General features: G+C 39.9%; 1 protein-coding gene across 1 annotated transcript in view; it reads right to left on the bottom strand.

Moving 5' to 3' along the window:
* The window catches only part of TRPM1 (transient receptor potential cation channel subfamily M member 1), a 122,571-nt gene extending 106,778 nt beyond the window's left edge, over positions 1-15,793 (bottom strand). Inside the window, exons 1-2 of the mRNA XM_069798033.1 lie at positions 15,622-15,793; positions 700-807 (exon numbers count right to left, since the gene is read on the bottom strand). Coding sequence (XP_069654134.1) covers positions 700-702 — 3 coding nt within the window. The 5' untranslated portion in view covers positions 703-807; positions 15,622-15,793. The remainder of the gene's footprint in view (positions 1-699; positions 808-15,621) is intronic.
* Positions 15,794-16,513: the final 720 nt, after the last annotated feature.

The following is a 16,513-nucleotide window of genomic DNA, read 5'->3' as shown; positions in this document are numbered from 1 at the left end:
TATTTAGCTTCCAAATCACTACTTCTTTCTTTTCTTTTTAAACAAATACTATCTTTGGATAGTTGATGACATTAGGTGCAGATTAAAGACCCGTTTTTACACATTATATTCAGGGCTATAATTTCTAGCCTTACTATTAACATGAATATGACTTAAATGATGGGCAAGTTTACAGAGTTATGAGGAGGAACAGAAATCAAACCAGCCGAACAAAAAATTCCAAAGCTCTAGGTCCCTAGAGACAAGGGAGAAAACCACAAAAGTTTTACATTTTCAAGTTCTGAAGAACCCTGAACACTTCATGAAATCATGATGATTTTCATTAGCAGTATGACAATTTTCCACGCAAAGTGTATTTTTCATTTGCAATAAAAACCTTTGTAATTTTGCAATACAGAGCTTGACATCTTTCTTAGGTCTGAAGAGCTGCAACTCAAATAATGAAGAGCATTTGGAGAATTTTACACCATTTTTACAGAACTCTATTTAAAACTTCCTGTGCACAACAAAACTGGTAGCGGGAGCACCATGTCTTCAATTCCCTTCGGCAGTTCACACTTCAGTTATACACTGCAGTGCATTACTGTTTTATCTCAGTTATAGTTCTTGGCTATTACATACTTCAACAGTTCTTGATTCTTTAGTTTCTATCCCTGAACTGAAGTGCAGACAGAGTATCGTTCAGTGCTGGTTACCTACCATGAGAATGAGCACGCTGTAGGTCGCTGGGGACTGCTGTCTGGTGGGTGAGGAAAGTTGACTCCTTTTTCTGTAAACTACATATCCTCAAATCAATGCTGTAGTAACCTAGGCAAAAGCATATTTGGATTAAAAATGTAACAGTTTATACAACAAAACTCAGACAGCATGTAACTGGCAGGTGACATTTATAGAAAAGACGTTTCATTTAGTCAATTCCACACTTAAAAAACTCAGAGGAAGACTGTAGGCCACTTTGTGGTACTTTTACTTCAGCATTGCCTATTTAGCCATTCCAAGAGTCTTTGTTACTTAGCAACTGTCTGTCCCCTCTCTTGCAAGAAAAAAAGCACGTTTAAAGTGAAATTAAGCAGACCACAAGACATGTAGACAGAATAGAAAAGGTAAAGAAATAACCTCTGCTTGTGCCAGTGGGCCTGTAAACTGGTGCCTGTGTTACCACCCTCACATATTAGAAATAATCTGTACTAATCATATAAAGAACAAAACCTGCCTAAGGAACTGAACATGCAGAAACCCAGCAGATCTGTCACCTCACCTTCAGACATAGACTCAGCTTCCCTGTATTTGTAGAATCATAGAAAAAATTAAGTTGGAATGACTTTTGAAGCTCACCTAGTCTGACCCCCTGTTCAAAGGAGAGTCAACCTAAAAGTTGGATCAAGTGGTTCAGGGCTTTGTCCAGCTGAATGCTGAAAACTTCTAAGGACAGTGTTTCCAGTCCTCTGGGCAACCCGCTCCAGTATGCGACCATTCCTCACTGTAAGGAATTTTTTCCTTATGTCCCTTTGAAATTTCCCTTGCTGCAACTTACAGCCATTGTTTCTTCCTTCTGCACCTCTGAGAAGAATCTGGCTCCGTCTTCTCTGTAACACTCCTTTACTTAGTGGAAGACTGCAACTAAATTCCTCCTCAGCCTTCTCCTCTCCAAGCTGGACAAACTCAGCTCTTCTAGCCTATCTTTACATCAGGTGCTTTCATACCCTAATCATACTGATGGCCCCCCACTGGGAGACATTTTTCAATCTCTCTCTTGTACTGAGGGGCTCCCAAAATGAAGACAGTACTCCAGATGCAAACTCATGAGTGCCAAACAGAGGGAATAAACATTTCCCTCTTCCTAAAAACACAATACACAGCCTTCATCACTACGAGGGCACACTCTTCAATCTGCTGTTCACCAGGATTCTGCAAATTTCCTAGAGTGCACTGTATCCCATTTGCCAGGCTACTGAAGGTGTTACACTGTATCAGCCCCTTCTGTATCACAGCATTATACCTACAAAGACGTCTTCAAACTGAAAAGTAAAAATGAGAAAAATGTGTTCATCTCAGCAGTTTAGAATTATTGCGCTGAATTGAAACGCAGCAGGATAACTTGGAGTCTGAATTTGTGATGGGGGGGCATGTCTTAGATCCTGCTACCTTAATACAGCATCCTTAGAGACATCAAAAGAACAGTTTTACAGGCAGAAGTCCATTTAACTGCAGGCTGAACCAGGTGAAGACATCTTGCATAGACAGGACTAGTTGTCAGCGGTTTAACAATTTTCCACGTGGCTACATGATCACTAGTACTAACAGTGGAGCAGCATGTGGTTGGATGGGCTTAATTTGATCACAGAAGAACACCATGAGTTTTTCTCTTGCAGCTCTGTGGCTCCTTTCCCCTAAGTAGTCTCTGAAGTACATTAAAGGCTGCTCATACAAGCAGAGAGCTGGTTTTTGGAGGGTTTGGAAGTACATTGGGACACACAGCAATTTAAAACACAATCAGCTTCCGACTAAGTGAGCAGGTATGTTACATTAGAAGTGGAAATGAAGAATATCTTGCCACAGAAAATGGTGTTGGGAGAGCATTTTTACAGGAAAATTTGTCCAGCACCACACGTTTGACATTCACGTGCTTTCAGACAACACCACAAGAAGCTCTAGTTACTATTAGCAGTGACTTCATATCTGATTAATAGAACTAAATGAGTGTCATGGTTTAACCCTAGCCAGCAACTAAGCACCACGCAGCCGCTCACTCACTTCCCCCCCCCCCCCAGTGCAATGGGGGAGAGAATCGGAAGGAAAAAGGTAAAACTCATGAGTTGAGATAAGAATAGCTTAATAGAACAGAAAAGAAGAAAGTAATAATGAGGATAATAACAATAATAAAATGACAATAATAATAATAAAAGGATTGGATTATACAAAACAAGTGATGCACAATGCAGTTGCCCACCACTTGCCAACTCATGCCCAGTTAGTTCCTGAGCAGCAATCCACACCCCCAGGCTACCTCCCCCCAGTTTATATACTGGGCATGACATCACATGGTATGGAATATCCCTTTGGCCACTTTGGGTCAGCTGTCCTGGCTGTGTCCCCTCCCAACTTCTTGTGCCCCTCCAGCCTTCTTGCTAGCTGGGCATGAGAACCTGAAAAATCCTTGACTTAGTATAAACATTACCTAACAACAACTGAAAACATCAGAGTTATCAACATTTTTCTCATACTGAATCCAAGACATAACACTATACCAGTTACTAGAAAGAAAATTAACTCTATCCCAGCTGAAACCAGGACAATGAGTTACATGGTTTCTTTCCCTGGTTTGAAACTACCTGGGATGGAAGAAATAGCAATACAAGAAAATGATGGCTGAGGACAGCACAAAATCTTATGTGCACTCATCTGTTCCTGTCTGATATAGTGTATTATATTTAGATTGTGTTACCTAGAACTTAGTAGCTATTCCCATAGCACTTTCCATCTTAAGATTCAAGTGACTTGAACATTAAAAACCTAAACTTCAATACCCTTGGGAAACAAGGAAGCATTCTCATCTCTAACAAATAAGGGAGCAGCTGAGGCACAGGAAAGCTGAATTACTTGTTTATATATGTGTGATGTAGAAAATAAGAAGGACCTCCAGGGGTGACACAATCACCTTTTTGGGGGGTTAGGTTTTTGTTCCCCCCCCGCCCCCCCGCCATGTACCACTGATGGCAGTGGTGACTCCCAGGAGAAAACCAGTCACAGATCCCAGCTTGACTGGACTGCACATTTCCTTATCCATTTATTACACATGTACTGGTAGTAGTGAATATGCACCACATGTCAGGAAGGCATTAGATAATGCCTTCCATGAAAACAGTAATAGGCCCATACTTTGCACATCAATATAATTTTCTGCTTGGGCTCTCTTTCTTTTTATATAAATATAACTCAGATAACTAACAACAGAAATCCAACTCATCATTTTACAGATAAGGAACAGTATAGTTGGTTAAAGGTTGAAATATTGATAAGAAACTCAGTAATTTTGATTGCTCAAGCTCAGACAGTTATTGACCTAATTCTGAAAAATGCTGAACAAGCAACAGCTCCTATAATAGCAAATGGGAGCTGCCACCTTTCTTCAATTCAGATTCTTGTTGCCTCAAACGACTTTTCAAAAACTGAAGCAGATCAAGGACCTTATCCAGCATATGACTATCTAAATTAATCTCAGTGGGCATTTGTGAGGATCTAGACCATGGTTAATGGGTATTTTTGAAAACTCAGGCCTTGATGGCATATTATATGCCATGTCCCCATGTACAGTAATTTACTTCACATGCAAATTGCCTAATAATATAATTAGAGCACTAGTGACATCTTACTGCTGCTCTCAAAGAGGCGGAGCTGAAAACAGACAGTGCATCCCTTCACTACTGCATCACGTGTTCAATTTCCAACCAAGCTGAAAGAGCTAGAATCAGCTTGGGAGCACTTTGATAAATCACTTCCTTGTCTCATCCTAGGATTCTGCAAACAGCTAGGTCTTCCAAGCTAAGTGTGATGGGTTGACCCTGGCTGGATGCCAGGTGCCCACCAAAGCCATTCTATCACTCCCCCATCCTCAGCTGGACAGGGGAGAGAAAAATATAACAAAAAGCTTGCGGGTCAAGATAAGGACAGGAGAGATCATTCACTAATTACCGTCATGGGCAAAACAGACTCAATTTGGGAAAATTAACTCAATTTATTACAAATCAACCAGAGTAAGGTAATGAGAAATAAAACGAAATCTCAGAACACCTTCCCTCCACCCCTCCCTTCTTCCCGGGCACAACTTCACTCCCAGATTTCTCCACCAAGCCCCCCCCAGTGGCAGAGGGGGACAGGGATGGGGTTTACGGTCATCACACGTTATTTTCTGCCGCTTCACCTCCTCAGGGTGAGGGCTCATCACACTCTTCCCCTGCTCCAGCGTGGGGTCCCACCCACGGGAGACAGTCCTCCACGAACTTCTTCAACGTGGGCCATTCCCACAGGCTGCAGTTCTTCACGAACTGCTCCAGCATGGGTCCTTTCCACGGTGTGCAGTCCTTCAGGAGCACACTGCTCCAGCATGGGTCCCCCACGGGGTCACAAGTCCTGCCAGAAAAACCTGCTCCGTGGGCTCCTCTCTCCACAGATCCGCAGGTCCTCCCAGGAGCCTGCTCCAGCGCAGGGTTCCCACGGGGTCACAGCCTCCTTCGGGAACCCACCTGCTCCACCGTGGACCTCCATGGACTGCAGGGGGACAGCCTGCCTCAACAGGGTCTTCACCACGGGCTGCAGGGGAATCTTCGCTCCAGCGGCTGGAGCATCTCCTCCCCCTCCTTCTGCACTGACCTTAGTGTCCGCAGGCTTGTTTCTCTTACATGTTCTCACTCCTCTCTCCGGCGGCTGTTTCTCACTGTCCCAACTTTTTTTTCCTTCTTAAAAATGTTATCACAGAGGCGTTACCACTATCACTGATTGGCTCGGCCTTGGCCGGCGGCGGGTCCATCTTAGAGCCGGCTGGTATGGGCTCACTCTCTCTCGAACACAGGGGAAGCTTCCAGCAGCTTCTTACAGAAGCCACCCCTGTAACCCCCCCCGCTACCTAAACCTTGCCACACAAAACCAATACACTAAGAAAAGTGAAAGAAAATCCATTTGTTGACTTCTGTTTCTTTAAAACATGGGGAGGTGAAACCTGAATTCTAAAAATGGGACTATGAAGATAATAATAAAAAACATATTCTATGCGGATTAAAGTTCATAACTGCTTTAGGGACACTAAAACAGAGTAAGCAAAGCTCTTTAAAACTAAAGCAGTGGTTCACTTTGAATACTGAATTTAGATGCTAAGTTACTACAGATATTTCAGGCCTTCACTTGGGATAAATCTCTGTTTTACCTGTGCAAAGCCTAAAACACTGGCTGTGATGCTTCACTCAGTTTTGTTGTTTAGAATGGCAATGTTTCATTGCTCTGGGCTTTTATGAAAGCAAGCTAATTATTATTTCAGCTCCACTAATGAGCCAAAGATTGAACATACTGTAGAGTTTTAAAAATTGTTTTGTGGGCAAAAGGAGGGGGAAAAAATAATTTATTTCTCCAGGTCTATTCATTACTTCAGCCTTCATATGAGGTATTAGAGAATAGTACCAAGACAGCAGAAAGAACCTCATTCTCCACAACACTTAGCTACTAACCTGGTACCAAGGTTCCAAATAATTTCCATAAGGAATATTGATATTTTGCCATAAACTGCTGTCTTCAAAATGTACTGTGTGATCTCCGACAGTCAGTTCAGATCAGGAAACTGGGCTTATAAATCCCTATCTCAGAAAGGCAGCTGTGGTTTAGGACAATTTTGTCTTTTTGTCCCTCTCCTTCTGCAAACTTTCTAAAGATAGCAGTATTTATTTTCAAGTTTCTTAAAACATAGTTATTGTGAAAAATTTCAGTTTTGATAAACCAATGCTTTTTGACTGAAACCTGTTTCACTCATCAGTTCTCCAATCAGCTACATAAATAAAGTATTTCCATATTGAAATAAGAAATGGAGACAGATCCTCATTTGAATAAATTTGTGTAAGTTAAAGGGCAGATATTGGAAACTTGTGGTTTGGGGGTTTAATGCAAGTATTAGAAGAACTAAACCCAGGCCTAGTTAGTTTCCCATGAACCTGAGAATGCAGTAGCACTGGTAGAACTGATTAACCATCTTCCATTAAAAAACCCCACTTTTATGATGCACTGTTTGGTTATTACTGTGCAGAAGAAATAAGAATGCAAAATCTGAATTTCCATAAAAGCATCACTTTCAGTAAAACTATTGAGTTTTAGTTTTGTGAGGAAAATAGGAATGTTTCTAAAAAAGGTTTCAAAACATACAGAAGCTACTTCTGTGGAGAAAACAGTTGTACTTACAAACAATATTTCTCTAGCCAATGGCATAACTAGTGGGTTAAAAACTCATCTAGGTGAACAAGTAGATAGTTCATGGGCTCTCGTTCATTGTAAGAAGCAAAGCAATTTGTTATTTATTTCATTTGCCTTCAAAGCCCAATTCAACACAATATTAAGTTGTCTGTAACAGATACTGATGGAAACAGATGAGAAATGTCACCAGATCTTGGACAGCAACCTAACGTGCAAAATTATATAGCGTGAATTACAATTGGAAATGACTGAATTGCTGTAATAGGAGTAAAAACCTCATCCCTCTCCTATGTGTAGAATTTAGCTCTGGAATTGATGAATTCAGGACCTGTATCTGCCCGCTTACTTTGAAAGCACAGGTAGCCTGTCATCCTTGGACCAGGTGAATTTCTAGTCCCCTTGCCTTTAGTGGTATGCAAAGAATTAAAGAGAAGAAGCTTGGAAGAGAATTATAAAAACCTGAATTCACTCCAGCACTTCAGAGAATACAGGCCATGTGGAGCTGGAGATCCTCAGTAGTTGGTATGGAACAATGTATATGTGCCAGCAGATCAGTCATATTGTCCTATGTTACTCTGGATACAAAGCTGAGTCTTTAAAAACAGTCTAGGATTTCACATCTACTTTAAGGATAATGACAACAAATTAATTACAATGATGTTCATTCAGTCTCAGCACACTTGTAAGTAACTTTCCTTTTAGATAGACAGAAAACCAGAACTCTTTCCAGTCTTCACAGTCATAGTAATACAGTAAATTAGATGACAGAAAGGATTACACTGCACTTTATGAGATTATTTTACAGACCAGCTTTGCTGCAACCTCCTCCATTTTCTGTGCATCATCAACCTGGAGCAAGCACTTCTCACTGGACTCAGACTTGTCTATGTGACAAAGCACTTCCTTGTAGTAAATTAAAATACCTATATCAGCCTAGACTGACAAATGATAAAAAGTACTAACAAAGTAGTGACTCCTGGATAACCATTACAATCAGTTTGCCTAAACAATCAGATCAAGATTTTTCTTCATTTTCCCTATATTTTCATTATTTTCCATGCATCCTGTTTATATTCAAACAATTAGATGTGGTAAATAAAATGGTAAATATTTCCTGTTAAATACAGTTTGAAGTGTTTTTCTCCTGTGCCTAAAGCATGGCTGAAACTGTCTGCACATTAATACAGTTACTGTTGCTCTGTGATAAAAATGGAATGCTAGCCTTGTTACTGCAACAACGAACTGGAGCTAGAGGGGAGCACCAAGAGTCCGTTGTGCTGGGCAGACTGGAAAGATGCTGGGGGTCTTGCGGGTGTGAGCAGGGTGACCCTAGATACAAAATGCAAAAAAGACTGATTTTAGAAGTAGACCATTGCCACTGGTGGCGGCCCCCATTGAACAGGTGACTTTAATGTATACTGTACAAACATAGACAGCAATCAGCTTCAGCCTCACAATCTTAAAAACAAAGGAGATTTTGACATAGATTTCAATGAGGATACACTCTCATGACAGTAACAAGAGTTTTCTTATTCATTTCAGCTGAGCAAAAAATCACCATCATTTCAGTATTCAGTACACCACTTTTTTCAATGCAATACTGTGGTCTCAAACAAAGCTAGTTAAATAAATCCAGAACAGTCCCATATCTACCAGCAACTAAAATAAAGGCTGAAAGAATGTCTCTTGCCTAGCTAATAACAGAGGACTTGAAAGGATAGTGAAGAAAAAGAGAGCGCTAAAGAATTAAATCATAAACAAAATGAGTAATTTAAATACAAGTAAGCATTGAAGCCTTGTACCTGCACCGTTAGATACTAGCCCACAAAACTCCACTGATCTGAGAATTGAAACAATGAGCCTGTGTAACTGTGGAAGGAAGTAGCCTATTTCTGCTTCTCACCACAAGATAACATCTACAACTGGTGACAAAAGCCCGCTCCTTGCTTGGGTAAACAAGGAAGGTCTGAGCAGCAGGTACGCTGGAACTCTGCTCATGTTCAACACAGTAAATAATGAAACAAGGCTTCCTACTGTGCTCCATCATTCCCAAGATAGAGGAAGCAACTGCTTCTTGTTGGGAGATAATTGAATTGCTATCAGTTCTAAAAAGGGGGAAGGACAGACTTCCATTAGATGCTTTGTTAATGTATCAGTTCTCTTACTCATAGCATTGAGTTCCATTGTGAAATTCCAAACACATAGTTACTAGTGCCACATCCGTTTGGTATCTTCAATGATAAGTAAACACTTCTTACCTCCATCATTTGGCAACTTGGTTTTCACACACACTTTTTTTTATTATCACCAGCTCCATCTGGTGGATATTCTGCAGCACGTATTTTCTTGAAGGGAAAGAATAGCATTTTCTAATACACTTTTGCTTATCCTCCCTTTAGAAATATAAGCATTAAAATGTCTAATATTTAATTCTTTTTACATGATATTAGCATGTGGGAAAGGTCAAATATGCTGAAATGTCCATCTTTAGTCGCAATTCATTGTCCAGGAGAGGTTTAAAAACCTCTCTGTAAGAAAAGGAGTTTAATTGGCCAGTGCCCTTTCCTAAACCATAATGCACTGGTATTATACACAATCATGTTGGCTCTGATTGTGAAAATTGCTTTTCAAGTGAGAAATATAAATAAAATATATAAAATAAATTTGGACCAGTTAGTAATAATGGCAACTGTAACAGAAAAGACCTAGAAACGTGCATGTGCAATACATTTCGATAGAAGAACAAGAAGACAATATGAGGTATGAGTTAGCAGCAAGATAAAAGTAAACATAAGGTGTAGAACAGGTTTAGAAATAAAGGAACTGAGAACCAGAGGTCTTCCTGGCCCTGGCCCTGATTTTCTATGGGACCATGCGCAAGTCACCCCATATCTTTAATACCTTGGTTTCTCTTTCTGAACAAAAGAAGCAATCATATAAACCTATGCAAAGACTCTTAATTCCCTGATATTTGTAAAATCATTTGGAGTCCTTGGACAGATATGATTATTGTCTGCAAAGTGCTTGAGCAAACAATCCCTACATTTTACAAGAACATTCTCAACTGTATTGACAAGCCCCCAGTTCTTCAAGGTAACGAGTTCAAAATTTTGCAAGATGTTCAAAGTACTTTGCCAGCATTAATAAAACTTACCAAAAGAGAAAGAAAGGGAAACCGCAGCTGAACTTCCAAGGGTGTTCATTTAAAAGGGTCAGCTACACAAACCAAACATCTCATTTCAGAGTTCACACATCACCAGAAGTAAGAAAAACAAGGGAGGAGAAATACAAATATAATAGCATTGATCCCCCTTCTCTGCCTATAACTCTAGCACTTAAAGGTCTCTATTTCAGTTAAATTTACCAACCACAGATGATGCAGTCAGGAAACACAGCTCTCTAATCTAGCCCACATCAGTGAGCAATGAATCAGCATCTCCTAGATGGTCTTGTCTGGCAGAGCTTAGCACCTCTCAACGATTGTTCGTCCCTATTTATTCACATTGCTTAACTCACTGAGTCCTTTGACATTCCAGTGAGATTTAGCATTATGCTGGATGTTTTCTGATTGTAGTGTTTTACCTTCTTGTTGACAGATATTTGTTAAGAAAAGCAATGTGCATCAAAGTAGTGAAACCTAATTAAATCGAGGCAGATTTTAAGAAGCCAATTAGGAGAAAAATACATTGCTCTCATCTGCCTACCAAGCACTGGATAAAAATGTAACTGTGCTTTTTGTTGACAATCTACGTAGAAGAATAGGGCAAGCCTGTAAGGTTTTTATTGATTTCCTGGGGATTGCCAACAGGAGTTGCTGTAATGCTCATGCTAGAGAAAGACAATACCATGCACTCTCACTCACAGACTGTCAGGAGCACCTCATCCCTTTTACCTGTTGATTATGACATTAGCATCAGTTCACGCTCAATGGTGAGTGTGCAATCATTAGAAACAAAAAGCTTCTGGGCAGCTACAGATCATTACTCCAGCAGCAATATCTAGACATAACAGCCACCAGCCTGCCATGCCCTTTTACAGTGAGAGGCAAATGAAAGTTAGCTGTGACAGACCCATTACTCAGGTCTCTGATCAGAAGCAATTATACAGAGAATTCCTACCTTTACCAGCTCCTTCAGTTACAGGTTCTCTGTTTCTGCTAGGAACATTTATCATAGTAATACATTCCAGCTGACCAACTCATGTCACACCAATCTCCAGAGATCTGACAGATGATGGGGAGTTTTCTTTGCTGCTTCCTAAATTTCAACAAGTGACATTGATAAGGGGATATATAATGAATGAGTCGAGGACTTCTCTTTTTTCCTCTTTCATAGTCAATATCCTAACATTTGTGTAGTTGGGATCACAATAGTTAGCCACCTCTCTCTCCTGACTATAAAGTCTCAGTGACACCAATAAAGACAAAAACTGCTCCAAAACACACACGCTAGAGTCAAATGAGCAAAGCGAGACAATAAAAAACTACAATCCCACCTGACCTTGCAGTAATAGGATCACACCAAGATTAGCCTATGTCATAGATTAAGCCCACTGAAGTAAACTAATCTTTCTGCAGTCAGCTAAGACTACATGTTTACTCACTAAGCTGGGAAAAACTCAGGAGTGTAAAATGTGTATCTGCTGGAACAGGCCATCTACACTGCAGCTACGTGAATGTTTAGCGCACTTACTGCTGCACCACTGACCTTACGGTGATGGCTTCAGAAAGGAAAAGCTCTCTAAACTATACTGTGTGACTGATGAAAAAAACCCATATTCAAGTCAGTGGAGCACTGTTATATTAAAAATCTCTTACAGACTCCACTAATTCACATTTGGGCAGTCAACTTTTTGTCTGAGCAAAGCTGTGCAGGCAGCTTCCAGAAGAGAGGAATTCTGCACATCAGCACAAAGATGCCTTGCAGGCAGTGGGACAGCCTTCCTTTGGCTGGCAGAGAAATATTCCATTCAGACTACAAGGAACAGGAAGCTCTGAGCTGTGGCAGCTCTGAGAAGGAACAGCATAACCACTGTGCTTCTCTGCCCATGAATACAGCAGCTGGTGACTCTGCTTAACTGCAAATGTACTAGCCCTCTTCTGTCCTGCCATCAGTCCCTTTGCACAGCGATCACCAGAGCACCACACTACAAAATGGGTTTTTGTTCCCTGCTGAGTACCATCAAACTACTACTTGCCCAATCAGTAAGAGGAATGGCATTTGTCCATCTGCACCTGGGGAATAAGGTACATCTGGGGTCATTTTCTTCCTCACAGGAAGTTCCTTTCTAGTACATACATCACACTTCTTCTCTAGAAAATATATTTACCAGTCTCCACATCTTTAGGAGCTGTCTATTCTGCCATCGCAGTCCAGGCTGCTCACAAACAATCCTTTTGTACACTTCCTTCTCTCTTTCACCTCTATTAATTTAAATGTATTCCAGGATCTCTATTTTGAATTTTCATCAAAATATCAACATCTGAATGAAACAGGGGGACTGGGAGAATTAACACAGAAGTAAAACATGTTTTGGCAGTGTTTCCTTACATGCCTTTCGTTTTCTACTCATGGCAACAATCACAGCCCAGTGTCTCCAGATAACAATGCTAACAGTTGTACCTGTGAAAACACAGTATCCAAGATGCTGAGCTGACATCAAAGATACTGTTTTACTGAAGGTATAGTATAAGTGGCACCAAAACCAGGTTGTGCAAACCTCTAGGTAGTCACCACTGCAGAAGCACCAGAACAGCAAGGTCCCTGCATGGGAAAGCAACCTGTCTCTGTGTCACCATCATACTACTGCTGCCTAACTTACCAAGCTGGCCTATTTTGATACTCGTTTTTTAAAGAGCTCCTAGCTCGATAGAGATAAAAGTGCAAAATTTAAGATGAACATACCCACTTAGTGTTTGCAAACATATATATACACTCATATATCCAAGTCAATATATTATTCCTGCTTATTAGTCTACCCAAAGAAGGTCTCCCCACATGTCCTCAAGAAAGTTCATCTTCATGTGCTACAGGACAACAGAAGTGCAATGAAATGAAATCTTCAAGAAATATTTTATGAGTAGATAGTGTCTTGAGAGCAAATTCATAAATAATGAATGAAGTCCAAGACTAATTTGACAGAAGATGAAGAAAACTTCTTGACTGCCAGAAGACATTCTAGTTCACTAAGACCTACTGTGTTTTGTGCTATGCAATAGAACATGTTGTTTTTTTTCTTTTTTCCTTAGCAAGTACTACATCTTTCTGGACCCAATCCTACACAACTTACAGGTGCTGAATACTCCACATAAAATTTACCATAGTTCAGAAACAAAAGCAGTGCATATTTTAGGACTTAGGGGAGAGTTAAGCATAGATTGGCTTTATGCCAGCCCTCAGCAGTGTAGGCTGAATTCCACCTTTAATGAAGTCAATATGAACTAGGCTTTTCCAGGATCTGCAGGATTGGGCCTACTGTTAAATTAGAAAACTGTTGTTACATTGTTTCACTGCAGCCAAGTTAATTCTCAGCATACACACATTTTAATCAGAACTTTGACATTTGCTTTAGTAGGGAGTAAGCAGATACAACAGGAATCAACCAAAAGGACAAAATAATGCAATTACCACATGGTTGCATACCTGTGATGTAAATCCAGTCAAATGATTCCATTTAGCCCTTTGCATGTGCAGGCATTAATCACCTCTTTGTTCTGCATTTGTACAGTATCTAGCTCAATAGGGTCCACGCCTTTGCTTTCTGGGATCGTACCAAAAATAATTAAAACAGTACCACCGCATGCTTAAAGTTTTTGTTTTTAATCAAATCCATTGGGAAAGTATACATTACCTTCTCACTATCCACTACTCTCACAAGATTCTGCTAAAAATATTAGTATTAAAAGGAGAAAACACATTCAAAGCAGTAATATTTTTGCATCCATTAACAGGATTATTATTCCCTAATAAAATTCAGGAAAATGAACACCAAAGGCCTATTTTATCAGGACACATCTAGTTGTAACTGTGAATTAAAAAAAAAATCCCAAACTGAATAAGGAAGAAACATGGTGATATGGCAACTTGAACCATTAGTACTTTGAAGATGAAAACTTGGCCTCAGCTTGATGTGAAAGGTTTTTAATTAGTTGTGATGGAAGTCCGACAACTGGCTTGAAATAGGAACAAGACTGAAAGCAACCATTTGTAGCTTTGAACACATACATATGCAATTACTCCTGATGACTATATCCCTGATTGACTCCATTTGCACTTATCCTGACAATGAGTGACTCTTGCTTCCTTAGCTTAACCCACATTTTATCCAAGATGTCCTTGCAAGATGGATTCTTGGAAAAACTACGTTTGCCCACAACTTACTTTTGAACTTCTAATTTCCAAACTTGTGCAGTCTGTTGATATCATTCAAATTGGTATTACTAGCAGAAAACTGTATATCAAGCAAGATTTCTGCAGCAAAATTAACAAGAGCTTTCAGGTAGAAAGGGACTTTGAAGAATTTCCCATTGACAGCTCTGAAACTGGTAGGCTGTAAAGAGAATGTCTGAGCTGTGTGTTGCATAAATAGCCAGCAGCACAGTGAGTCCTTACAAACTAAAACAGATATAACCATGATAGACCTAGGTTATACCGCTGCCATCAAGCTCTCTTTGGTTTGGCTGATAAATAGGGAGTTGCAACATCCATCTTCACTACTGGTGCTGTGCACTGATTCAGTCCTGCAAACTCCCAAGCTCTCATCTCAGTAACAATGAGGTGTAGGCAGTTTCTCATCTGAGCCACTCAAGGCCTGGCTGGTGACTAAGCCCACTGTCAAGCTGTATTTCAGCAGCCACATAATCAATACAGATACAAGGAAAGCTACTGTATTGATCTAATTTGATTTTCTGTTGTGTGTTTCTCTCAAAATAAGTGTGACCATATTAGATTCCAGTGTGGCTGGTAAAGTGACATGAACTGCAAACGCTCAGAAATCTATCCCTTTGCTTCAGGTCAAGGGGGACTGAAGAGATAATCATGACAGTGCAACAAAAATAACACCAATCTTGCTTACAGCATCAGCCATTTTTCATTCATCATCTATTTCTTTTACTGTTCTATGTATCAGCAATGTTTTCTTCTGCAAGTATAATGCATACTAAAGAAACCTGAACTTTGATAAAGCATTAACAAGTACATATCAAAAGATATGTATGCACCTCTGTACTTTTTCCTCAAGTATATTTCAGATGACTAAAAATGTACTTTCATTATTCATTTTGAAGACACAAAGAATCCCTCTCTTCTTTTAAATACAAGAAATATAGAGAATGTCTTTGCTGAGGTAACATATTCCAGGTATATCAAAATGCTATTATATTATTAAAAGAATAGCTCAGATTTAAACTACTGAAGATGAATTCAAGTTCAAGTGTCAGAAGACATACCGGAAGAAATAACTACCACTTGGGAGAAAAACCCAGGCAGCTCTCATCTCACTAAAGGTAGAATGAGCATTTTTAGCATCCTGCTTTGCAAAAGACCTTTGACCCAAGCAAATGACCACTCAAGCAATGGTAGAAAAGATGACCACATTTCTTCTCTCAGTTGCACCCAATCTGTTCACTTACTTTACTGTTCTCCTTAAAATAGAAAAATGAGAAGCACCTACCTTGTCAGACTTGAAGAAATCCCTGTATTCTTCGGATGTATGTTAGTTAGATAGAGTAAGATAATGCTTATTTTAAAAACAAAGTATTCCCCGTAGCCCTTAGCATGCAGAGGTTCTTTTAGTTCTGCTAGAGAATGTGCAAACGTCTACTCAGGGTATTAGAAAATGCTAATTCCTAATTCCCTCGACTAAGCCTGCTTGCTGCTATGGACTACTACAGGCTTTATTCCTATTAGAGACTTATTGGTTGCCCAAGGTGACAGTGCTGTGTCACAGGTAATCATGAAAGTGATACGGTAAAGGGTTTCTAAAAATTAGCTTTGAGTAAAAAGATCAAATTATTAACTCCGTAGCCTTTTAAGCCTAAAAAACCAAGCAGGTGGTTATGTTCTACTTTTCCAGTATTAGCTGATATGCAATAAAGTCACATACTCTTTCCATTTACAAGCCAAACTGCCACTTGAAGAATCAGTGACAGCAGATTGGAGCAGGCTGATACTACTCCCCAGATGGCAGCAATTAGAAAAAGAGAAGGTCAAGCCATGTCAGAAAAAGGAGTGTTTGTGTTCATTTTTCAATTTTGGGTGTAGGCCAATTAATCTTTTCTAATAGTGTAACTTAGAACCATGCTGATTACCAAACAATAGAATAAATCCTAGGAGGAGTTAACACCTGCAACTGCCATCTACAGCAGGAACAAGAACAATGGTATTGATTGGACACATGTTGTTTGATGTTCCTTGATGCTTTGAAAAGAAACAAATACCTATCAACCTAGCTGTAATCATAATGAAACTCTCATCAAACAGCTGAAAATTTCATTATTCAGTAAGGCATTCTCCAAGGCATATCTGAGCACAGATATGGAATTTAATGAGATTTGTGCACCACA

This window comes from Haliaeetus albicilla, chromosome 12 (genome assembly GCF_947461875.1).
Source record: "Haliaeetus albicilla chromosome 12, bHalAlb1.1, whole genome shotgun sequence".
Classification (NCBI taxonomy): domain Eukaryota; kingdom Metazoa; phylum Chordata; class Aves; order Accipitriformes; family Accipitridae; genus Haliaeetus; species Haliaeetus albicilla.
Note: the sequence above shows the minus strand (reverse complement) of the source record. Positions and strands in the feature narration are given on the sequence as shown.